The 25854-nt window shown below is 46.5% G+C and overlaps 1 protein-coding gene across 1 annotated transcript in view; it reads right to left on the bottom strand.

Moving 5' to 3' along the window:
• The window catches only part of PRKAG2 (protein kinase AMP-activated non-catalytic subunit gamma 2), a 205445-nt gene that overhangs the window by 102492 nt on the left and 77099 nt on the right, over window positions 1–25854 (bottom strand). The window contains exon 3 of the mRNA XM_081163991.1: window positions 20509–20791. Coding sequence (XP_081020117.1) covers window positions 20509–20791 — 283 coding nt within the window. The remainder of the gene's footprint in view (window positions 1–20508; window positions 20792–25854) is intronic.

Below are 25854 nucleotides of genomic sequence, written 5' to 3'. Positions count from 1 at the left end.
CATGCAGTCCAAACCCTCAACAGATTTAACTCAAATCATATGCCAAAGGTCAACCTAGACTGCCTGCAATCTTGTGCACTAAGAAACCCAGTGGGGTTTCCTATTGAGTAAGCCTGGAGAAGTAAACCATGAGAGAGGCTTGGAAGCAGCCACGGTATAAATACCTTGGAATCGGATAAAGCCATCTTGCCCAACAGAATCTGACTGATGCCACGCTGATGTGAACAGTTAGGGGAGAAAAAACTGTGAAACGCATCTCACTGCATTCTAAGGCGGTAATGCAAGCACACCTTCGGTGGTACTGAAAAACCCATTCCACATGTTATGCCGAATGAGGTGAATTCAGAATTATTATTTCAGAATGCAGATAGACTGTTTGGTTTTCACCCTCCTATGTAAAAAGTTCCGAGAGTGTGGAAACTAGAACATTGGGGAAATAATTACACTAAGGCTGTAAATCTAAGTATGCTTATGTGCAGACATGGAAAAGGCCCTGTTGGGCCGGACTAAAGACCCGTCTAGCCCAGTGCACAGTTTCCAAAGGCGGAGAGTCAATTGCCTCTGGGAAGACAACAAACAGGAGATGAAGGCAACAGTTCTGCCTTGTAAATCTCCCTCCAGCCCAGGCAGCTGGTGTTTAGAGGAATATTCACTGTGAATCTGGACTTCCAATTAAGCTGTTGTGGCTAGGTAAAGATAAAGGTACCCCTGACGGTTAGGTCCAGTCGCGGACGACTCTGGGGTTGTGGCGCTCATCTTGCTTTACAGGCCAAGGGAGCCGGCGTTTGTCCGCAGACAGCTTCTGGGTCATGTGGCCAGCATGACTAAGCCGCTTCTGGCGAACCAGGGCAGCACATAGAAACACCATTTACCTAACCACTGGAGTGGTACCTATTTATCTACTTGCACTTTGACATGCTTTCAAACTGCTAGGTCGGCAAGAGCAGGGACCAAACAACGGGACCTCACCCCTTCACAGGGATTCAAACCACTGACCTTCTGTGGCAATAGGTTCCAAAAGTTATTATGTGCTGCATGAAGAACTTCATTTTGTCTTTCCAATCAATTTCGCTGGGCGGTCCCAACCTCTAGTATTACAAGAGAGAGAAATTTATCTCCCCTAACCCTTTAAGGGTTGTGGTAAGGATTATTGAGACAATGCACACTGAATACTTCAAACATTGCTACTCAAGCACTATTTAAATGCTGTCATGTAATTTCAGACAATAGAATAGAATGTTCATTGCATATGTTTTGTTAAGTTCCTGGGGCTATTTATTTATTATTAGAAGCCTGAGCAATTTTTGTAATGCTATTGTGCTACACTGATGTTATGATTGTTCCATAGGGTGTTGATTCAAGTTGCACACTGACCCAAGTGCTGTTCTAATCCCAAACAGAACTCTAACCTATTTTGACCCAGAGCTTTTCAGCTGCCCTCACAGGAGGATGGCTTAACTTAAAAACATAGAAAAGTATCCCCCCTGCTGCCACCTCAGTGCTCTTCCTACGTATGTTCTCTTGATAACAAGAGGAGTTCATGTCAAGCCAGCCCAGAGGTTGTAGAAAGGAAGGTGCTTTATTGACAAGGCAACAACCCCCCGCCCTGAAGACTTGCGGCCCAAATCTGAAAGCACAAAAATGATGGCATGAGTCAGGAGGAAGTGTACAGGGGAGAGGGAGAGAGAGAAGAGAAGGATTTCAATCATAATAAAGCAAAGGATTTGCTTCTGCAACCAGCTTGGGCTCCTCTGTTATTCTAAGAGTTCAGATAACACCAGTGGTGCTAAGAGCAACACCACGAGCTGGATCTCTCCCCCCCCCTTGTTTATTTTCCACTCCCCAAATTGCAAAATAAGCAAGAGCCTGATAATGATCCTCAACCTGATGGCTGGTGGGCGTTAGCTGTTAAACAGAGAGACCAGAGACTGAATTGTGAAACTGTCAGATCTGCCCCAGGCCTGAAGATCATCCATGTCGGCACCAGGGTCAGAGCTAAAATGTTGGTGCTCTTCTGGCTACCTGGCTTAGAAAGATGGGTGTCAGCCGCCATGCCCAGATTGGAGAGTGGGGGAGGGGCGGGGAGGTGCTACAGAGATCATGAGTGTACAAAACTGCTCAGCTGACCATTATCTGACAGAGCCGTGCCTCAGAAGTACCGTAGGTCAGAAATAATTCACAGTGAAGTTAACTCTTTATTCAAAGAAACAAAACTGTTCATGAGGCCAGGCCTAGTTCCTCTCCCCCAGGTCTATCCCAAGCAATCTGAGACTCCAACACCTTGTTTGTCATTGTTCCACCCTCTTCATACTTCTTCTGGTTCTGGAAGATCATGGGGTAGGGGAGTTGGTCTTAGCAGACGGTGGAGGCTCCTTGGCTTCTTCAACAGCTTGTTTCATCTCTGCCTCTTGATCCCCCTCCTCCCCAGCCTCTGCTTCTGCCCCTGATTCTGGACTGCTCTCTGCTGCAGAATCTTCCTGCTCACTAAACCCTGTTTCCTCTTCATCTTCTGACACCTCCGGCTCCCAGTCTGCTCCCTATTCTCCCTCTGACCACTCATTGTTGTCCCACCAACAATCCCCGGACTCTGAGGCTTTTTCCCTTGGGGGTGCATCAGCTGGTGCCTCCCACCACTCCTCTACAACCAGGCAGTCCATGACAGTATCTGCTCTCCAGCAGTATTTATCCCAGGCCTGTCCGGTCCAACTCTCCCTTCTCCAGAAGAAATGAATGTGAGGAAGCTTCACCACCACTTAAAGTGTGTGAGAGAGATCGTGTTACCCCCTATATACCAGTTTGGACACTGCAGTCATTCGGGAAGGCCCTTCTTAGAATGCCGCTGAGGCCTTTTAGTTTAGTAGCCCCAGTGATAAAGAATTCTGTTCTGGTGAGTATCAGACAGGCTCCAACCCTTTTGGGATCTGGGCACCCATGGAATTACCCACCCTTCACCCTAAGGGTGGGTGACAGCATTAAAACACAATACTAAAAGCAATTTAAAACAACGTACAATGCAAGAGACACGTCTGTGGGGAGGGAATTCCACAGTTTGGGGGCCACCACAGAGAAGGCCCTCTTCCCCTGCCCCCCCAAACCTCTGAGGGCACAGGAACTTCTAAGAGGGCCCCATCCACCAATCTCAGCAGCTGAGAGGGTCTGTAAGGAAAGAGACAGTCTTTCAGATATCTGGGGCCTGAGTCGTTTAGGGCTTTAAACACTAACATGAGCACCTTTAATTGGCCTTGGCAACAAACTGGTGACCACTGCAGCTGTTATAAAATGGGGGTTATACGAGATCTAAATGTAGCCCCAGCATGCTGCATTTTGGAGCAATGTACGTTTCTAAACCATAATCAAGGGCAGTCCCACAAACAGTGTATTACAGTAATCCAATCTGGAGGTTTCCGGAGTATGGTGGCCAAGTCATCTCTGCCCAAAAGGGGTCATACCTGGTGAACCAGCTGTAGCTGGAAAAAGGCGCTCTTGGGCCACCGAGGCCACCTAAGCCTCAAGCGACAGCGCTGAACCCAGGAGCACCCCCAAATTGCAGTCAAAAGGGTGGCGGAGGCTGTGGCTTTTGCCAAGTCTCTCTTCACAGTGCACACAGTCCTGCTCTCGTCTGGATGAAGAGCAGTCTTTTTCTTCTTGGCTTTTCAACCAGTTATGAACCGCAGATTACCTGCTTTGAAAAGAGGAATTAAATGCATCACTAGGCCAGCTTAGAAAGCTGCTGGTTGTGATAGGAGCAAAGGAGGATTTATGATCGGAGCTAATCAAGAGACAGGATTCTGTTGGGTAAGTTGTCAAACCTCTGGGCTGTCTGGCAAAATGGGGAACGTGTTGCACTTTTAAAATGAGAGCAATATGCTTTTGTGGGGGGAGGAACCCAATGATTTCTCGGCAGCCAGCAATGAAGACATGGCATGTCTCTGGCACTCAAATCAGAAGAGTGTGACTGGTGTATTAAATATTAAAACCTGCATCTTAAAGAGACACAAATAGGAAGTATTGCTCCAATCCACATTCTCTGCTGAAGTATGTTTGTTTCTTCGCTACTCGGAATGAGGTGGGAGATAATATGTGTGGATTAAAGTAGAGTTTCTCGACTCTGGGCCTTCGACCACTTTTGTTGTTGGCATCTGTCTCGAGAGACAATGGAGTCCAACTCTGGGGGTGGAGTTAAGCCGCTACATTAGCAGCACCAAAGTGACCTCCCTGAGGAGGCGCAAGCTTGGACGGCAAGCATGGAGGTCCTGGGCCGCCCAGACGACAAGACCCAGCTCTCAGCCTTGCTGATGTGGTCCAAAGGAAAGCAATGTGTTTGGCACCAGCTTGGCTGCAGGAGTTGCTGGAAGGAGGCATACAAGGCACTATCCAACCATCTTAGGGATGCCACTCTGGATTTGTGTAGGGTTTACTCCTTAGCCTTTTCTTCTTCTAAAGATATCCCATAAAGGACCACTTTTAGGTGGGTCTCATTTGCTACAGCCTGCCCAGTGCCTCCCCTTCATGGATCACTGCCTTGCCGTGGCGAAGGGGCTTGAATAACTCAGAGAAGCTATAAACTATGCCGAGCAGGGCACCCAAGATAGACAGGTCATAGTGGAGAGTTTTGACCAAACATGATCCACCTGGAGGAGGAACCGGCAAGCCACTCCAGTATCCCTGCCAAGAAAACTCCATGGACAAAGACAATTCTGGCAAATAGAAGGGGAAGAAATGGAGGCAGTCAGAGATTTTACTTTCTTGGGCTCCATGATCACTGCAGATGGTGACAGCAGCCACGAAATTAAAAGACGCCTGTTTCTTGGGAGAAAATCAATGACAAACCTAGACAGCATCTTAAAAAGTAGAGACATCACCGTGCCAACAAAGGTCCGTATAGTAAAAGCTATGGTTTTCCCAGTAGTGATGTATGGAAGTGAAAGCTGGACCATCAAGAAGGCTGATGTTGGGAAAGATGGAGGGCACAAGGAGAAGGGGACGACAGAGGACGAGATGGTTGGATAGTGTTCTCGAAGCTACCAGCATGAGTTTGGCCAAACTGCGGGAGGCAAGGGAAGACAGAAGTGCCTGGCATGCTCTGGTCCATGGGGTCACAAAGAGTCGGACACGACTAAACGACTAAACAACAACAACAAGCCCAGTGCCTCCTTCCTTGCCTGCCTTGCCCCATAGCCACCCCAGTTCAACCAATGCCAGCAGCTTCTGGCATTTTGAGTAAAGGTTGAGTAAATAGGTTTTTGGGGAGGTGGCGTACATGAGCAATTGAAGGTCTCCCTTCTGGGGAGAAAGGGGGTGGCCAGAGGAGGTGTTGCCATACGTCTGGAATTTTCTGGTATTCAGTCTTTGTTAGCAGTCTCCAGGCGGAAATCGCTGAGATGTCTGGGAATATCCGGACATATGGCAGCCCATGTCGGAAGTGTAGATTTTGGCGAGTGTCATTAAAAATAGCTCAAAAAGCTCAACAACTTTTGTGTCTGGACTTTCACTTGTTGAAATATGGGAATCCTATTACAAAACAAACTGGGAATATAAAGGAATACAGTGGTACCTCGGGTTAAGTATTTAATTCATTCTGGAGGTCCGTTCTTAACCTGAAACTGTTCTTAACCTGAAGCACCACTTTAGCTAATGGGGCCTCCTGCTGCCGCTGTGCCACTGCTGCACGATTTCTGTTCTCATCCTGAAATAAAGTTCTTAACCCGAGGTAATATTTCTGGGTTAGCGGAGTCTGTAACCTGAAGTGTATGTAACCCGAGGTACCACTGTATAAAGGAAGGGGAGAAGAAAGCAGAGCCGTTGCAGCAGGGAGAAGTGAATGAAAAGGACCGGAGAGGGGGATTAGAGAACCTTGCAGGCTGGAGAAGAAGCTCCAAGTTGGATGTGAAAGGAACTGGGCGAAGAGTTAACAGGCATTGGGAAACAGGTAGGGGAAAATTAAAAAAGAAAGGCTTGGACACTCTGGATCAGCAAATTCTGCCTAAAACAGGGAGGCTGCCATAACACCTCTGGAGCAAATTCCTGTACTTCGCTTTAGAAAAGCTAAGCTATGGAACCTCACCACAAAGAAAACACTGTGACAGAGAATTTAGCAATTTCCAAAAATGGGTTCAGTGTCGGTAGGAAACAATGTCAGTAAACGCCAAACTCTCCTTCCACCGGCCGCCATTTTGTGACTGGTAAGCCTGAGCCATTTTTAGCCATCTCAGCCACCCTGAATTCAATCATTCAGAGTTTCCATGCGCCATGAGGCCATATACCAATGGACAAGCCGTCTGGGATCTATTAAGAACTGAAGGACACACCCACACTACAGATCTGCCTTTCTTATAAAACCAAGAGTCTTGGGGGACAGACTTGAGGGGTACAAATCAGGTGCACAGTTGATGCGTCAATGGGTATGCAGTAAAACTTGCCACAATCATCTTCATGGGAAATCTCATTGATGAGGATGAACTGAGATTTCCCATGGCAAATTCTGCAATATAACAACCCAGATGGTGTGTTCACAGTAAGATTCCAAGCCTGCTTATAATGTTGATTACTTTCAACAACATCATTCTATGTAAGCTTTCTGCACACTTTCAAATTGAGACTGCCAGGCACTTCATAACTCCCTGCTTCAAACCTTATTCTATCCTTCCTGGACCCTTCCTTAGGCAGAAAGAGGATTGAACGGTCCCAAGGGGGGGGGAAGCAAAGAGTTACACCTTTCTCTGGAGCCTCCTACCGTCACTGACTGGTCACCCCTCCTTTTATAGCCTTCCTGCGCCAACACACCCATTATCTTCCTTTCTGCTGAGGCGGCACAAGAGCAAAAGCCTGCAAGACTGAATTTGATTTTCCTCAAAACACAAACACTGTGCAGAAGGGATTACGGCCAGAACAATACCTATAGCACAGTCCGACCGGCCAAAGATAAGAGACCCAGCTGGGGCAGCAGTAGGCAATAGGCAGGCGCTCTTTACCGCCTGCTGTGCCCCGATATTAAAAATCTTGAGCCTGTGTTTTTCCTCCCCTTTCAGTGTATTCGGAGATGTAACAAGACCCGCAACAGGGACAGGGAGCGCAACGTGGATTAGGAACTTTCTGCTGGCCTTTATTTTGGGTCGCAGCGGTCAGAGTGTTCCGCCATCCACCAGAATTCCTTGCTTCCCTTCCCTATTTTTAGGCTCTGAAATAAAATTGGCTTGAGAGGCCAGCTTACTAATGGGCGCCTCTTCCAGGGACTCAGGGAACGACTACATTATTATGTGACCTCCAAAAATTCAAGCATCATTGTTATTTATTATGGGGTGGTTGATGTTGTTGGATCTTGCTCTTTTGTGCACCCAACTTGCACAAAATAAATAAATAAACAAAGCAGCCACATATTTTGGGTTGTCGTGATTTGCTGGTGCCACCTTATCCAGAGTTCCATTCTGAACGATATAGGAACTGGGACTTTAGTGGCGTGGCCCCTACCCTTTGGAAATCCCTGCCCTTGAATATCAGACAGTCTCTGTTGTCTTTTTGGAACCTACTGATGACACTCCTCTTCCAACAAGAATTCTGGTGGAGCCATTTCCTAATCTGCATCTGTACAGGGGATGGTTTTTAACTGGACGGCTCAGCTGGTTAGTGCATGGTGCTGATAACGCCAAGGTTTCAGGTTCAATCCCTGTATGGGGCAGCTGCACATTCCTGCACTGCTGGGGGTTGGACTAGATGATCGTCGGGGTCCCTTCCAGCTCTATGATTCTATACTGTTATTTCTTTATCCTTCTGTTGTTTGGCGCCCTGTGCTCCTTTGGGAGGAAGAACGATGGTACCTGCAGACACCTACATGGAACCTGCTCTATGCAAGTAGATGTCTTGTGGGTGGGAGGAACGCCGCAGCTTAATTGCTTGATCTGTAGTTACCCTAATTAGGCCTGGCACTGATAAGCAGCTTCTTAACAAGCTGTGACAGATTTCTCAGCCTTTCCGCCAGAAGTTTCCCTGAGTTTTATTGTGCTCAGCAAAGCTTGGATCTGGTGGCCTTTAATGTAATTGCAGGAGTAATGAGTCTTAGTGCCAAGAGCAGCTTTCTTCCCAGGGCAAAAAACAGCAGACACGGACCAATCTGAATCGGGGCCATGAGAAGACTTAAATTCCCCCCTTGCTGCATGCCATGGTATCAATCCAACCCCGGCTCCCCAAACCCTGCTATTTGCTAAATTACAATCAATTAATAATAATTATTATAATGGGACGCGGGTCTAAACCACAGAGCCTAGGGCTTGCCGATCAAGAGGTCGCGGTTTGAATGCCCACGACGGGGTGAGCTCCCATTGCTGGGTCCCTGCTCCTGCCCACCTAGCAGTTCAAAAGCACGTCAAAGTGCAAGTAGATAAAAAGGTTTGGCGGGAAAGTAAACAGTGTTTCCATGCGCTGCTCTGGTTCGCCAGAAGCAGCTTAGTCATGCTGGTCACATGACCCGGAAGCTGTCTGCGGACAAACGCCGGCTCCCTCAGCCTATAGAGCGAGATGAGCGTGCAACCTCAGAGTCGTCCGCGACTGGGACCTAATGGTCAAGGGTACCTTTACCTTCAATAATAATAATGATAACAGTATTTATACCCCGCCCATCTGGCTGTGTTTCCCCAGCCACTCGGGGTGGCTTCCAACAAAAGATTAAAAACACATTAAAACATCAATCATTAAAAACTTCACTAAATAGGGCTGCCTTCAGATGTCTTCTAAACGTGCGATAGTTGTTTATTTCTTTGACATCTGATGGGAGGGTGTTCCCCAGGGCGGGCGCTACTACCGAGAAGGCCCTCTGCCTGGTTACCTGTAACTTTGCTTTTCGCAGTGAGGGATCCGCCAGAAGGCCCTCGGCGCTGGACCTCAGTGTCCAGGTTGAGTGATGGGGGTGGAGATGCTCCTTCAGATATACTGGGCCAAGGCCATTTAGGGCTTTAAAGGTCAGCACCAACACTTTGAATTGGGCTAGGAAACATACTGGGAACCAATGTAGGTCTTTCAAGACTGGTGTTATGTGGTCTCGGCAGCTGCTCCCAGTCACCAGTCTATAACTCAGGAGAAAGACATGTACTTAAACCGTATCAAAGACCTTACAATGTTTTCCCCTTATGCAAAAATCCCAGAATTTGCACGGTAATTGGGCTGGCCCTAAGAATGTTATAGATCTCTAGATCTGCCCACACCATACTGTACTTCTGTGTTGAGATTAGAACCTCAGGGGAATAATTTGTGGCTGTGGTATTTTTAGGGGCACACCTGCAGAGCTTGTGAAAAAGCAAGGTGCAAGACAGAAGCCAATTTGCTTTATTCTGGGTTTAGAGTACAACGTGGCACATTTTGAGAGTTGTGAATTGGTTGCTTCAAGGCAATTTCCCACAGCCTCTCTGAGCCCAAATATAGTGACCCTGCAGATGTCACTGGACTACTAGTCTGAGATGATGATAGTTCAAGACCATCACATGGAGAGCCACAGATCCCTCATGCTTGCTTTGAGGTCTCCAATGTATCTTGGGACATGCAAGGACAGTTCATAACAAAGGTGAAGATCTACCACCCATCACTAAAACAAGAATGGAAATGTTGGGGTAAAAGGAAAAACCCATGAAAAATAAGTATTATAAAAAAAGACTATATATGGTCAACTTTTGCCTTTGTGCAGAGAGAGATTAATTCCTTTCTCAGGATGTCAGTTATGCCAGGCAATTTCTTCTGCCTTCCCTCTAAGAAGCATTACAAAAACTGTCAGCAGTATTAAGGATAGCTTAGCAAAAAAAACCAAAACCAAAAAAAACCCTATCCAGCCTCTTTGCCAAAAGCACAATTGCTAATCATTACTGGGATTTGCTTTTCACACAGACAACTCCCTGGTTTTTAAATTCTTTGGTTCTTATTCTGAGTGCCTGATTTGTTAACTCTTGTCCCAGCCTAGTTTGGGGGGGGGGTGTCTGGGCAGGGGGAAGACGGACTAAAATGAAACTTTCTCTGCCTGTCTGAAGCTAATCTTTTCAATTATGGGTGAATGGCACACAATAGGGCACAGGGGTTTGGTCTGGCTTGACTTTAGAACTTTAGATTTATTATTCATTGTTTAAGGTTTGGGCTAAAACATAGTAGTCATGAGTGCAGAAGACATTCCTTGAGGACTTCCCTCTGGTGCTCGTGAAACCTGACGGTCTCCCTTGCTTACTGCTCTCTTCATCACAAGGGGATGATGGTGGTTACAGCGGCGTAGCGTGGGTTGTCAGCACCTGGGGCAAGGCAAGTAATTTGCGCCCCCTAACCCCTAACCTGCCGCGTCAGGTGATCTGAGGCGAGTTGCCGCTGGCGCTGGCGCCCAAATGACGCCGCTTGCCCGGAGGAGGGGGAGGGTAGAGAGGCGAGGAAAATGCAACATGGCCCAGCAGCTGCAGCGGCGGCAGCGGGGCTGTGAGGAGGGGCTGCCTGGCGCGCCCTCCGCGGCCCTGACGCGCGGGGACCGCCACCAGCGCTGAGAGCCGCTGCCAGCTCGTCGGTTCCGCAAGACATGGGGCTCTGCTACAGCCTGCGCCCGAGGCTCTTCGCGACTCCGGAGGCGGCGAGCGCGCACCCCCAGATGTTGCACCCGGTGCGGCCAGCCCCCCTTGCACCCCCCACGCTACGCCACTGGGTGGTTATTCCACTCCACTTGAAAAGAGCTGAAAGAGGAAGCTAGAAGAGGGATGCTCGTCCCCTCTTCCAACTTGGTATGCTTTTTGAAGGCTCGCATCAGTATCTCAGATGTTAAACTGGAATCACTGCTACAGTTCATTTATGTTGGAACTGTCAACTGGAGGAGGCAGGGATCTTATCAGTTTGAGGTACCAAATAAGGCTTGAAACACTCACACCTATGCATTACTGCAGCATATCCAGAGATATTACAGTGGTACCTTGGGTTACATACACTTCAGGTTACATATGCTTCAGGCTACAGACTCCGCGAACCCAGAAATATTACCTCAGGTTAAGAACTTTGCTTCAGGATGAGAACAGAAATCGTGCTCTGGCGGCACGGCAACAGCAGGAGGCCCCATTAGCTAAAGTGGTGCTTCAGGTAAAAACAGTTTCAGGTTAAGGACAGACCTCCAGAACGAATTAAGTTCTTAACCCGAGGTACCACTGTACACCATTAGCAGGGCAAAGAGGCTGAGCACTCAAATGTCTGCTACAGCACACCTCAACGTCAGCTTCTCCCATATTCCATTTAGTGTGGGAAATTTGCAAATTGTGTGTGGCTTAGGGTGTGGAATAGGTGGTACTGGTAAATCGAGAATAACAATAAATACAGTGGTACCTCGGGTTAAGTACTTAATTCATTCTGGAGGTCCGTTCTTAACCCGAAACTGTTCTTAACCTGAAGCACCACTTTAGCTAATGGGGCCTCCTGCTGCCGCCGCACCACCAGAGCATGATTTCTGTTCTCATCCTGAAGCAAAGTTCTTAACTCGAGGTACTATTTCTGGGTTAGCGAAGTCTGTAACCTGAAGCGTATGTAACCTGAGGTACCACTGTATTTCAGTTGGTGGCATGGGGAGCAGCATGGAAGAGGATCCTGGAGAATGAGCAGTAGCAAGGGCATCGATGGTGTCCTGCTTGGGAGACCATGGTGCAGCCAAGGCAATCCCTGGCTGGATTAATCATATGCCACACTCCAAACAGGAGGGTTACAGAAAAGCAAGTCAGGCGGATTAGTCAAATGCACCTGGCAATACCAGATTCCAACCGCAGTGGAAAGCAGGGCAAACAGGAGCATATCAGCACCCTGGAGAGCTCACTCAGGAGCAGTTGTTGACTCAACAGCATACTGAAGTTTTCTAGGGCTTTATGAAAGTCAGCTGGCGTGGACTGTCTATTAGCCCTACCCCTTCTATGACAATGTAGGCTCTTTTAATGGATCATTGCCCTGCTGGGTTGCTGTTGGTTCCTACAGCATGGAGATAGTGAGGGATGAGTTGGAAGGGTGTCATCCAAGCTGGAGGGGTATGGTAAGGCCACAGCTTCTGGTCTGGATAGTCCAGAGGGCAGGGCAGGTATTTATGTCCCAAGTGATGCTTCCTCTCCCTGCAGGTCTGCCTGTGAGCCAGAGAACATGACAAATAGCAGGGGCCTCAACAGCTGCAGAGGTTGCTCAGGCCTGAGTGAGTGGAAGTAGTGATGATGGTGATGACGGGATTATGGCACATCAAGGTTGGATAATGGAGCTATATTCAGAAGATAACCACTGGTCCCATTGGCTTGAAGGGAGGGGGAGTTATGGGTGTGGCCACATCTGATGGGTGGGCAGCTTTGCCCTCCAGCTTAAATGAGGTTGATACCCCTGGTTGACTAGATCAGCAGAATCTAAATTCTCAAATAAATAAAATGGGAGTGATCACACAAAACAGCATAATATTCACATTGCATGACTGCAAGCTTGCTGATTTTGCTGCGTGCATTTGCAGTGAAAACAGACAGAAGTGCAGTCATCATGTGTGATGCTCTACACATGCTATTTGCATGTGTGTTTTTGAAATCTGAAGTTTTTATCCCGTCTGAAAACCAGAGGTTTCAGGTTGGAGGAAGACCAAATATACCACAGGAAGTTCTAGATATAATATGCTTTTGCCATTAACAAAACCAACATCTGGTTGCCGCTCACTTTTATAGCAATTCTTTGTGCGTCTGGATGTTTTGAGTGGGCTCCTTCTTCCCATACTTTTCCGATGGCCTTCCACCTAAGGATTTGCTAACAACTTCAGCATTTTTCGAGTGGATGGATGCCTGATCCTAGGAAATTCGGGCAGCTGTACAAACCAGCTCATGCTAATCCCTGGCATTTGTGCAAAAGCTTACCATAAGCCTTCAACTTCAGGAGGTGTCAGAACAGCAAGATCCTCACCATCAATTAATTCTGCTTTCAGAAAGTAGAAAAGAGGGCTATTGGGAGGCAACAGAGAGAGAGACAAGAGGCTGGGCCAAGGCCATTTCGTCAGCTTGGTTGAGACCACCAGCTTCACTGGGCTCCTGCCTCCCTCCACTGTCACCTGGCAGCAGCCAAACCACAAGGATTCAACAGTGGGGAAGTTGAGAAGCAGAGCCATTGGTCAACAGAGCTTGAGGGAATGAATCCAGGCTGTGGCATTTTGACCCTCCACTCAATGACTTTTTCCCTGACCTCCGATATCATTTGCCTGTTCTGGGTTTGCATGCAGGTATTTCTGCACCTGTGTGAATGTGTGTGCACCTTTAAAGAAAATTCCCAGGAAGGGCACAAATGCCAAGATTACCGACAGGCGAACAGGGGCAGCAATACCCATTTTTAATTTGGCTCTTTAAAAAAGAAAGGTATTGTGTAAGACTAATCTTTGCCTGCATAAAGCTTGCCCAAGAGGGATGAAGAGGGATGAAGCTGTTCTGTCCCAAGGCCTCTTTATTTATTTTTTATTTTAATGTACAAGGTGTGACTGCTGTTTAAACATATTATCGTTGCATTAACAAAGATATTGCATGCTGTAACGTGGAAACAAAGCATGCACACCAAACAGGAAGGAATTAATAAGGAAATTATAAGAGCAGCTGTAAGTGATAAACTTAGTGACAATGTTGTGATTACTTAGAGAATCTTATAGAGTTTTAAGAAAATGGAATCCAGTTATGCAATATATGAAGAAATAATTAGGAACTGCAAGTATAGGACTTTGTTTCTGGTTAAGCTGTTTCACAAACATGTATTGGGGGATTTCATAAGAGATATAAAATTGTTAAGATAGGATGACCATACTGATGACATTAATGATATTTATGACTTCTACATTTATGAATTGTAACTTATTTGGATTACTTGAGATATTTATAAGCAGGGTAGTAGAGATGTTTAGTATAAGGTTTGACACTAAACGTTAACCTTAAAAAAAACACCTATACTGGATTTTGTATTTAGTTTAAGTATGAACAAAAACTAAAAAGAATACTTTTTTAAAAACCTGATATATATATACTGATTTAGAGGTAACACACACACACACCTGCAATCCCATACCCATGTATTGGGTGGAGATCTGAAAAAAAAACCTGCTCCTGCTAACTCGGTAGTTAAATTTCACATGTGCCTTCTGCAGGCAACGTTCAGTAAAATTGGATGCACTTATACCATATGGCTAATATGGCCACACACACACAAAAATCACCCAAAATCACGCATGACAAACCTGCCCATCAAAACATAAAATGTGCTAACAAGCTTCCACATCAGCAGGTGTGCAGCAGATTGCAAATGTAACACGTGGAACACGAAAATCCTGACTAAAGGAAGAAAAACTACAGGCAGGCATTTTGATAACGATGATACTGTCTGGATGCTGCAAAAAAAAAATACACAAATGAACAACACAAATTCCACAATAAACACATGTCCAAAAGCACCCAACATAGTGCAGACACTTCAAAACCCTCTTGCTGTCATGGATTGGCTGGATGCAGAAGACGGGTGGGAGGCACCAGCTGGGGAACCCCCCAAGGGAACCCCTAAGGGAAGAGGGCTCAAAGCCCAGGGATTGGTGGTGGGATGACGATGAGTGGTCAGAAGGAGAAGAAGGAGCAGATTGGAAGAAGGTGTCAGAAGCTGAAGGGGTAAAAGGAAGAGTCTGTGGCAGAGAGCAGTCAAGATTCAGAGGCAGAAGCAGAGGTTGGAGAGGAGGAGGGCCGAGAGGCAGATACGAGGCAGGCTGTGATGGCCTGGGAATCTGATTCAGAGGCTAAATCTGAGGAATCCCAGCCTGCACAGGAGTCCCTGCCTCCAGGACCGGCTGAGCCCGGGCTGGGGCTTGAACCTGAAGGGTCCTCACCTGTGCTGGGTCCTCAGGAGCAGACACCAGCTGAATCTGCTCTGGCTCCAGAGGTGATCGAGGACCCATTGCCTGCAGGTGCTCCACTCTCATGCCCGTCAGGGAAAGGTGAGGTTGCCTCTGGGTCCAGTAACCCTCCAGCCTCTCCTGAGCTGCAGAGGCTCAGGCCAGAGAGGCGGAGGGAATCAAGTCCCCGCAGGAGGAGTGCTCGCCTCCAGGCCAGGAGAGGCGAGCCTCCTGTGGACCGGGGCCGCCCTATGCCTCAAAGGAGATAAAAGCCAGCTAGCCCAGTCCCAGGTTGCAGGAGCAACAGTGTTGGTAACCTGTTCCTGCCGGGACCCTGTCCTGCTCTTCTGCCAGAGTTCCTGACCACACACGACTCCTTGCCTTGGACCCCGCTTCAGCCTTGATGGACAGCCTCCATACCACACCCTCGACCTCGGACTGGACTTGGACCACGCCGCACAGTAACCCCCCGGGACCAGCACACAGGCTGCTGAAGAAACCAGGGCATCTCCCCCTCCTGCTGTGACCAACTCCCCTATCCACTGGTCAGCCAGAACCTACAGAGGTATGAAGAGGGCGGAAAAGAGACAGACAAGGTGTCAGAGTCTCAGATTGCTTGGAAAGAACCCAGAGTATGTCCTTCAGTGACACCTTGTGAGTTATTGATGACCTGCTGGCCCAGTAAGGTACCTGGATAGCAGACATTCTGGTACACATATGAAATCTGCTGTGAGCTCTTTGGAGGAAGAGCAAGGTATATGATTTGGTAAGGGCACCTTCAGACTTGGGGCACATACCACCTGTGGGCCACCCCTAATCTAGAGTTTCACCACCTGGAAATGTTTGATGACCCAAATTAAAGCCTGCCTTCAATGTAAACTCAAAAGGACATGAGAATCTACCTATAACAGATCAGACTATTTGTCCATCTAGCTCCAGAATGGAGAACCTCAGGCCCAGAGACCCAATGTGGTCCCTCCAGGTCTTTCTGCATGGCCCTAGGAACTCTCCCCCCAGACCACCTGATGCTCCACCCACTTTTGCTTCTGGCCCCTCCCACCCTCGGAACATAGCAGCCCTGGAAGACTGCCTCAAAGGAGATTCCGTCCCCAGACTGAAAAATGTTCTCCATCTCTGGATTAGCCCAGCATTTCCTATTGTCGACTAGCTCAATGGCAAAGAAAGGTGTTCCCCAAATGTTCTGAACCCCTGGCCTACCTGGTGGCAAGTCAATATGTCAAGTCCAAAGTTTGGGGGTCAATCTCTGCAAGCTAAGTCCAAAGTCCAGGAAACACACTCCAGGGTCTGTTCAGGTAAGCCAAGTCCACCAGTCAGGATAGAGTCCAGAATCCCCTAGAGGTCCAGGGGCATCCAAGCCAAGGCCCATCAACATGGGTTGTTGAGCAGACCTGACACCTCAGCTCTGCTTCCCATTTTTACTTCGCTTGTTAATTGCAGCATCTGGGCTTGATGAGACATGTGACCCTCACCTGTGCTGAGCCTACTCCAGCTAAGGAATCACACATCTCCCAGAGCTAGCGAGCCCCACATGGCCAACTGGTGAGCTGGGCTTTGTGCCCTTGCCTGCCTCAGCCTCCTAGCGCGCCCCTCCTGCTGCTCCCTATGCCTCAGAGCCTGCTGTATTTGCAGAGACAGGGACCCCTATGGCTCTGGCAATGGGTCCTGCTGCTCTGGTTCCCCTCACCACCCTATGTCACTCCATGAGTACTTCTTTCCCCATCCCCTGCTTGCCCTGGTATGTCCCAGTCCCGGCTATACCCCATGCTGGGATCCTGTTCCTTCTCTTCCTCCTCCCCGTCGTCCTACCAGTTCATGACACCAACACTGGGTTCCTGGTCCCCTTTAACAAGAGCTACCAGGGCTTCAAGGGACGCGGGTGGTGCTGTGGGTTGAACCACAGAGCCTAGGACTTGACGATCAGAAGGTTGGCGGTTCGAATCCCCACGACGGAGTGAGCTCCCGTTGCTCGATCCCTGCTCCTGCCAACCTAGCAGTTTGAAAGCACATCCAAGTGCAGGTAGATAAATAGGTACCGCTCCGGCAGGAAGATAAATGGTGCTTCTGTGCGCTGCTCTGGTTCACCAGAAGCGGCTTAGTCATGCTGGCCACATGACCCGGAAGCTGTATGCCAGCTCCCTCGGCCAGTAAAGCGAGATAAGCGCCGCAACCCCAGAGTTGGCCACAACTAGACCTAATGGTCAGGGGTCCCTTTACCTTTTACCAGGGCTTCAGCATGGGGCATGCTACACACAGAGCATGTCTTCTGCCATTGTGGTGCAGATCTTCCCTTACGAAGCGTCAACAATCCTTAAACACCTATGATTCAGAGACCCTGATTCAGAGCCACAGACAAAGCCCAGTCATACCCCATTAATATCGCTAGCAAACGAAAAACTAAATATTTCTGGGGATGCAACCGGGCTAAATAAGTCCAGGCCATGAAATTGAACATTTCAGATTCATGGCTTGTGCATTACTACTGAGCACTGCCTAGAAGCTTCAACCATAATAAGCTGGGGCTAATTTCCCACTAATGGTACTTTGGTCTTACAAAAGCAGGTCCTTTTTTCATTCTGGAGTCAAATATTGTTATAGGAAATGCTATAGGACCTGGCCCTAGAACTCTAAAATCAATCTAAACCCATTAAAACAGTGTTTTTTGTTCTCTCTGTCCCTTGGGGAAAAAAGCTACTTTGTCATTTTATCTTAGCCAAATAGGGTGGAAAGAATTAATTTCATTATACAGAACAGAACAGGATTTCATTGGATTAAACCCAAGGACTTTCAATGTGCTTTTTAATATCTGCAGAATTGCACTGCCCTTTCACATTTGTAAAATATTCACACACAAAAGATCTCCAAACCCATCGCTATTCCCAACAGTGGCTGAATTTGCCATATCACAGTAAGCCAATGCTGGGGAAACTCCAGTTTCATAAGCCCACCAGATCTCCCCACTTGGCACAGAGTGTGGTTTAGCCAAAGCCATGCCAGGAAGGTTTACAACAGGTAAACCTGCAGTGCCAAACCGAAAAGGGAGAATAAGGAGCACACCCTGAGAGCCTTTTTCTGTTGCTCTGTGGTAACGAAAATAGTCGTCAGATTCAAAAAGCGGCGAATTACAGCTGAACAGGAAGAATGGCGAGTGCATTTTGGCTCTGTACACATCCTCCAGCTTTAAAGCACATGCAAAATACAATCTTTCCCTCAAAGAACTCTGGGCATTGTAGTTTGTTAAGCGTTGCTGGAAGTTACAACTCTGTGAGGGGCTAAACTACAATGTCCATAATTCTTTGAGGGGAGGGTATGTTTCAAACGTGCTTTGAAGGTAGAGCGTACACACAGCCTTGAGACTGCATTCATAATTCTTCTGCAGCCTCAACTTAAATTCAAGTCTTGGCTGCAAAGGAAGACTCTTTGCAGCACTGGCTTATGTTTATGTCTTTATTATTTATTATTAATTTTTGAATAATGCCCTTCATCTGATTTCACAGGCTGCAGAGGGTTGCCGTATGTCCTCTTTTTCTAGGACACGTCCTCTTTTTCATGGGTATGTAAAATGAGAGTCGACATAGCAATCCATAGTTAAAAGTAGTACAGTGGTACCTCGGGTTAAGTACTTAATTCGTTCCGGAGGTCCGTTCTTAACCTGAAACTGTTCTTAACCTGAAGCACCACTTTAACTAATGGGGCCTCCTGCTGCTGCCGCGCTGCCGGAGCACGATTTCTGTTCTCATCCTGAAGCAAAGTTCTTAACCTGAAGCACTATTTCTGGGTTAGCGGAGTCTGTAACCTGAAGCATATGTAACCTGAAGCATATGTAACCTGAGGTACCACTGTAGTTGGCAAATGTGCCCTCTTTTTTGCTCTTCAAAACATGGCAACGAAGAGTGGTGGCTTCAACAGAAGCATTGCAGATATACTCCTAATTCTTCCTAGGCAAGGCATAGGCTCAAAGTAGAATCCCATTTTACACTCCTTCAGTAAGTCATGAATCATGGGCTATTGTGCATGAGCCAACTGTGTCTGCCTGGACCCCCCCCCCCCCCAACAATGGAGAGAAACAATTCACAACCCCTGATTCAGCATTACATCTGATTCAGGGACAGTGGCTTGTTTTTCCCTTAACACACCACAATGGTAAGCCAAGAGTTGATATTTGCTCATAAACCATGGTTTGCTTGAGAGAAACTAACCACGGTTCCATGATCCAGGTGCAATGCTAAGCATTGATTTGTTTCCTCCAAGCAATAGTGGGGAGGAGTAAAACTGCCCAGACTGGCTCAGCCACAGGAAACCATTAAGTATGACACGAGAATTGGGTCATCATTTTAAAAAGAAGAAGTCTTAAACGTTTTAAAAGCACTTTTGGGTGTCTTGCACATTTTCTTCTTCATAACTGTGAAACCCCTGTAGATTTGCCCGTATCCAAGTTTAGACTGCAAGAACTTTGAAACAAAGACGTATCCTATTAGATGGTGAGACCTGTGTAAATTCCCTGCACATAAACAGACGAACAAATCGTAACACACCCCAATTATGGCTGATGAACCTATATTGTGGGTTCCAAAGAAAAGGCTTAGATTTAAAAGGCAAGCTTTTAAGAAGCAATGATTATCAACTATATGTTGGAGAATCAACACGGCTTTCGTATCAAAAGGCAAGAAGGTTGCCGGTCAAAGTTATGCGTCTCCTCTACAGCACAGCCACAATAGAAGCTGCTTAAAACCCTGAAACCTTATCTGTAAGAAACAGGCAACTAAAACTAACAGCACCATCTTAAGGCAAAAAATAGAAGCGCACACTAAGCAGGAAAAGAGGAGCTAGCTTTATGGAGGGTCAGGCTAACGATCCGTCTTGCTCAGCACTGTTTATACCCAAGGTAGCCAGAGTGGGGCCTTCCACATGCGGTTGACTTCCCATCAGCCCTAGCATGCCCCATGGGCATAGCTCAGTTGGCAGAGAATGAGACTGGAGTCAGGGCTGGAGTCCTTCCATCCCATCCTTGGGGCTGGTCCTGCACCACCAACCAAGAACATACACAACAGCATAGCTGTCAACTTACAGATTTGAAAATAAGGGACCAGCGGCCGTGATCGTATAGTGGTTAGTACTCTGTGTTGTGAAAATAAGGGACCAGCAGCCTCGAAAATAAGGGATCAGCAGCCAAAATAAGGGATCAACAATTACTTTGATGAAATACATATTTTGTTGTGTGCAAATGGCTTTAGATACCTATTAGGTCCATAAATTACCATATAGCATATATTCAACACAAAAAAGCAACAATTTGTTGTTGACAAAGGACAGCTGGACATAGAAAGGGCCCCATTACCTTCAGTAGCTTATTTAAGGGATATCATCAATAAGGGACAGCAGCGGAACATGGCGCTGGGATAAGGGACTGTCCCACCAAATAAGGGACGCTTGACAGCTATGCACAACAGGGTCACTGTGTTTTGCACTATCGAGCTAGCATGAGAAGCAACCACTTAAAAGCACCTTAAACAAAACTCGAAACCAAAGCTGGTAGGACACACACTATCTACTTACTTTCCTGCTGCGTGAAAAGGAAATGGCCCCGAAACCCAGAGCACCTTTCCAAAATTTAACAACAAAGAGTTCCTTACTTTTTCTTGATCTGGAGAAGAACTTTATGCCCCCGGGAGAAGTGGATGCGTTGGAGCTAGGAGAGGAAGAGTCTTTGGAAGACGACCGGAAGATGCCGCTGAAGCTCATGCGCCGAGGGGAGCGAGGGGGAGATTCCTGGTAGGGGAAGGGGAACACTGTTTTGGGCGAGCCGGGACTGTGCTTGGATTTGACGGGGGCAGAGGCTGGGCTGGAAGGCCGGTTCTGGAGCCCCTTTGGGAAAAGTCCTTTGGAAGGGCTCCCTGTGTTGTAGCTGTCTTCCGCCTGCAAGGGAAAGAGAAAGGGGTAATAATTTTTAACAAAAAAAAATATTATTCCAAGGCAGACCTCTGTCAAACCACTGACCTAATGAGCATCTACCTGCAGTGAATCTGCTGCAATAAAATATTGCCTGCCCTTCTCTTAAAATTATCTTTTGCTGGACTAGCCAAACACTAGTATCTTTCCTGTGTTGGAAAGGCTGTGGAGAGATATGCTCATATTTTTATGCATGGTGGAGTCGCACATTGGTAAACATCTTTTGGGGAAAAAAGTTGTTTCTCATTATTTCCAAAATTACACCGCAATCCCTTCTGCCCAATTCGGGTCTTGCCTTGTTATCATTAGTCTCAAATTTAAAAAATAACCTTAAATGCAGAGATATAGTAATTTTTCCTATTATCAGCCGTCCGATTAACAACAGCCCGATACTGTAAACAACTTAGAGAAACCCCACTGAAATCTGATTAAATAATATTTGGAATGTGGCTCTATCTTGCTACGGAAGGGTAATTAAAGGCAGTTCAAGGATAGACACTTTTGGTGAGACTTGGCTTCCTTTCTTTGCCTTTATAAATAGAGACTCCATTCTTAAGGAAATCAGCCCTGAGTGCTCATTGGAAGGACAGATAGTGAAGCTGAGGCTCCAAGACTTTGGCCACCTCATGAGAAGAGAAGACTCCCTGGAAAAGACCCTGATGTTGGGAAAGATGGAGGGCACAAAGAGAAGGGGACGATGGAGGATGAGGTGGTTGGACACTGTTCTCGAAGCTACAAACATGAGTCTGACCAAACTGTGGGAGGGAGTGGAAGACAGGAGTGCCTGGCGTGCTCTGGTCCATGGGGTCACGAAGAGTCGGACACGACTAAACGACTAAACAACAACAAAATAGAGACAGAAGGTACTTTTATTCCACCCTCAACGTAAGAATCTCTGGGGAGAGGCTACTTGAACTGATAATGCATAAATAAACGTAACACTTGTGTACTGCATATGAAACCTAACGAGAATGTACCACTGGGTGAGTTAATGTTGTTCTTCTATTGACATGAAAACCAATAAAAAATATTTTTTGAGGGGCAGGAATATTGTCTGCCCAACACTGCAGGTGGTCAGAAAACAGAATTAAAAGTCAAATCCCACCTTCTTCTAATGAAAAGTTAAAATGAAGGCTCTCAATGGGTGACAAGGAGGACTCACTACCAACATAGGAAGACAATACGCTACTTTATACCGGTCAGCCTATTTGTCTAGCTGGTCGAGTGCTGCTGAACTTTGACAGGAAGTCCATCTCCATGGCCTTGGGGAAGAAGTCTCACCACCGTCACCTCTAACTTGATCTTTTAAATTTGGGACTGGACTTATGACCTCCTGCATGTAAAGCATGAGAAATGATCCATCTCAGTCCCAACAGTTGCCATTTGTGGATGTGAAAAGAATGGGTGGTTTCTGGGAGCCTAGTTAATTACATTAAATTCTGCCGCAACGGCCAACAAGAGAAGCCATGCAGGGTTTTTTGGAAGCTGAACTGCGGCAGTGGTGAGCATGGGTGAGACCAGAAATCTATGCCTTCTTAGACCTCCTACCTCCTGCCGAAGAAGAGCTGTTTTGCCTCACATGCACCACCCCAAGAGCTGATACAGTGGTACCTCGGGTTAAGTCAATTCGTTCCAGAGGTCCGTTCTTAACCTGAAACTGTTCTTAACCTGAAGCACCACTTTAGCTAATGGGGCCTCCCGCTGCCCCTGCGCCGCCGAAGCACGATTTCTGTTCTCATCCTGAAGCAAAGTTCTTAACCCGAGGTAATATTTCTGTGTTAGTGGAGTCTGTAACCTGAAGCATCAGTAACCTGAAGCGTATGTAACCCAAGGTACCACTGTAATGGCTTTTTATTGTGTACAACATGCAGCAACAGCCGTTTTTAAAACTCACAATTATATTTTAACCGGAATATAACAATATTCCCTTTAACTGGACTGAAACGTGCTCATACGTTATAACAATCTTGGTCCTAGGGAGGGCGGGAAGCAATTACGCTGATATTAATGGCATGTACAGTGCACATGACTATCTCGATTGCTTTACAGCTACAGCCATTAGCCTGGGGGAATGAGGGGAGAGACCTGTCATTTCCTGTTCTCTACTCTTGATGCTGCAGCAATTGTTCCAGTCAGAGCACCTCAAGCGAGATAATTTGATTAATTATTTACCTTAATGACAAGGGGTAAAGAAAACATTAAAGCAGAAGATGAGTGTAAATATATATATATATACACACACATATTTGCTTCCCTATTGGCAATTCATTTAATCAATTTTTCCTTCTCTGAGCTTATCAGACAGGATCCAGTCCTCAATAAAGAACACATACACAAGTACCCATGACTTCTAACGATACCCAGCCCATTCTTGATACCCCGGCAGCTACAGAAGCTCAGCTGCAGAAACCAAATCCTGTTTAAATATTAGTCAAGAAGGAAGGCAGTGGGGCCTCAGGCTTCCTCAGATGTTCCACAGGCTGAGCAGCAGAGGGCGAAGGGAGCATGTGGAACAAAGTGCAAGCTGAAGGAGGAAACGCCACAAAACAAGCCTTTTGCCAGGGACCTCCATGCACAGGCGTTAGTCTGCAGAGCAGATTGGAAGAAGGTGTCAGCCCCACACCGAACGTCTCCACACAAGGCACGTGTGGCGATGCATAACTGAATCTGGGATCCATAGCTAAGCTCCAGGCCCTTGCTACTCAGGGCGTTAAGCTTATTTTTCTCATTATTGCCCCCAGAGTACACAAGTGCTTTTAGAAAGCCGCAAAAGCAAGACAGACTGAAGAGCTTGGAGTCTAGATTTTGGCACCAGAGGTCTTTCCTTATGCCTCCACCTGAAAGCTCATGTAAACAGACAATACAGCCATGCACCTTTCAATGCAGTAATTATTATTATTATTATTATTATTATTATTATTATTATTATTATTATTATCATCATCATCATCATCATCATCATTATTTTGTGTTTTCCTGCATTTGGATGTTTATGTTTAATTGTGTGCTTTCTTCTGAACCATAAATCTTTTATATTATTTTCAGGGAAAGAACAGGATTTGTTTAATAAAGATTTAAGAAGAAAACAAAGTACCCAATGAAGTGATGAAGTGAGGGACAGATTTATTGTAACAAGCAGCACCATGCATGGTTTGAACGGCAGCATTCCTTATGGAAAATCTACAGCTAAGTACAAACATTAACTCAAGTCTCCACATTTTAGGCAGAATTTGCTGATCCAGAGTCTCTACATGGAGACGAGAGAGGACGAGAGAGAGAGAGAGAGAGCGCTTTTTTCTATAAAAAAATTTTTAGGGGTACTCTGATTTTCCTACTCATATTGAGGCCAAACTTATTCACAAAATGTTTTTGGGTATGTGTCCCCTGCACCCCCTAGAAAAAAGCACTGTATGTGTATGTATATGTATATGTATATGTATATGTATATGTATATGTATATGTATATGTATATTTATATGTATGTGTATTTGTATGTATATGTATATGTATATGTATATGTATATGTATATGTATATGTATATACATACATACATATACAAACACACCTCTAAAACTACTTTTACTCATCTCCTTGAATTTCTTTTCCCCTCCACCTTTTCTTCTTAACTTATACTTTATTTCCCCTCCCAAAAACTTATATTCACTTCCTCCTCTCATTATCTCATTCCTTTCTATTCCCATTTACAGTGGCATGTCAGTTTAAGAACAGCCCTGTTTATGAACTATTCGGTTTACAAACTCCGCAAAACCGGAAGCAGTGTCCCGGTTTGCGAACTTTACCTCGGCCTAAGAACGGAATCCGAACGGTGGAAGGGCACCAGCGGCAGGAGGCCTCATTAGGGAAAGTGTGCCTTGGTTTAAGAACGGTTTTGGTCTAAGAACAGGCTTCCGGAACAGATTAAGTTCGTAAACCAAGGTACCACCTTATTATTATTATTTTAAAATATTAACCTTTTACCTCATCTCCTAATTCCCTTCAACACTTTCACTGACTTCCAAGGCCATATCTGACTCCTGGGCCTGAAGCAAGTCTGTGGTACCAAGGTCCACGTGGCCCCATTTGACTAAACCAACTGGCAGTGGCCTCTCCAGGGTTCAGACTGGGGACATTCCCAGCCCTATCTGAAGATGCCAGGAATCGAACACGGGGCCTTCCACGTGCGCAGAGGATGCTTTAACACTTTAACAACCCTTCCCTGATATGAAGAAAAATTCTTTCTCTTAGAAGGACAGGCCTGGACACATGGGAGTTCCTTATTTTCTTCAAGCAAAGGGAGCGACGGCGCATACCAGATTAAACTAAACGATATGCTATCGGTCTTCATGTCAAGGTGCAGTTAGATTAGTGTCATTTGAGGCGAGGGAATTTCTGCCCGTGGTATACCGCTGCAGAACGTCGCTCACGTCTCTCCAGATAGCTTTATCAGACTGTACATACCTCCTCAGAGGCAAATGCAAGATTAAATGGGCTGTTAGTGTGTGTCAGTGTGTTCTGCATCTGGCTGGGGTTTGGGTAAGGACATAAGGCGACGGTGTTTTCAGTCCTGTCCTGAGTTTGGTGTGTGATCAGCGCAGCTTCTGTTGTTCTACGGTTCAGCTTCCACTCAAACCTACATCACCATCCCCTCCAACATTTATCCGATGAAAATAGGGACCTTCTATACCTAGACAGCATCTTAAAAAGTAGAGACATCACCTTGCCAACAAAGGTCCGTATAGTAAAAGCTATGGTTTTCCCAGTAGTGATGTATGGAAGTGAGAGCTGGACCATAAAGAAGGCTGATCACCGAAGAATGGATGCTTTTGAATTATGGTGCTGGAGGAGACTCTTGAGAGTCCCATGGACTGCAAGAAGATCAAACCTATCCATTCTGAAGGAAATCAGCCCTGAGTGCTCACTGGAAGGACAGATCCTGAAGCTGAAGCTCCAATACTTTGGCCACCACACGAGAAGAGAAGACTTCCTGGAAAAGACCCTGATGTTGGGAAAGATGGAGGGCACAAGGAGA

The sequence above is a fragment of the Podarcis bocagei genome (genome assembly GCF_964188305.1).
Source record: "Podarcis bocagei genome assembly, chromosome: 12".
NCBI lineage: Eukaryota > Metazoa > Chordata > Lepidosauria > Squamata > Lacertidae > Podarcis > Podarcis bocagei.
Note: the sequence above shows the minus strand (reverse complement) of the source record. Positions and strands in the feature narration are given on the sequence as shown.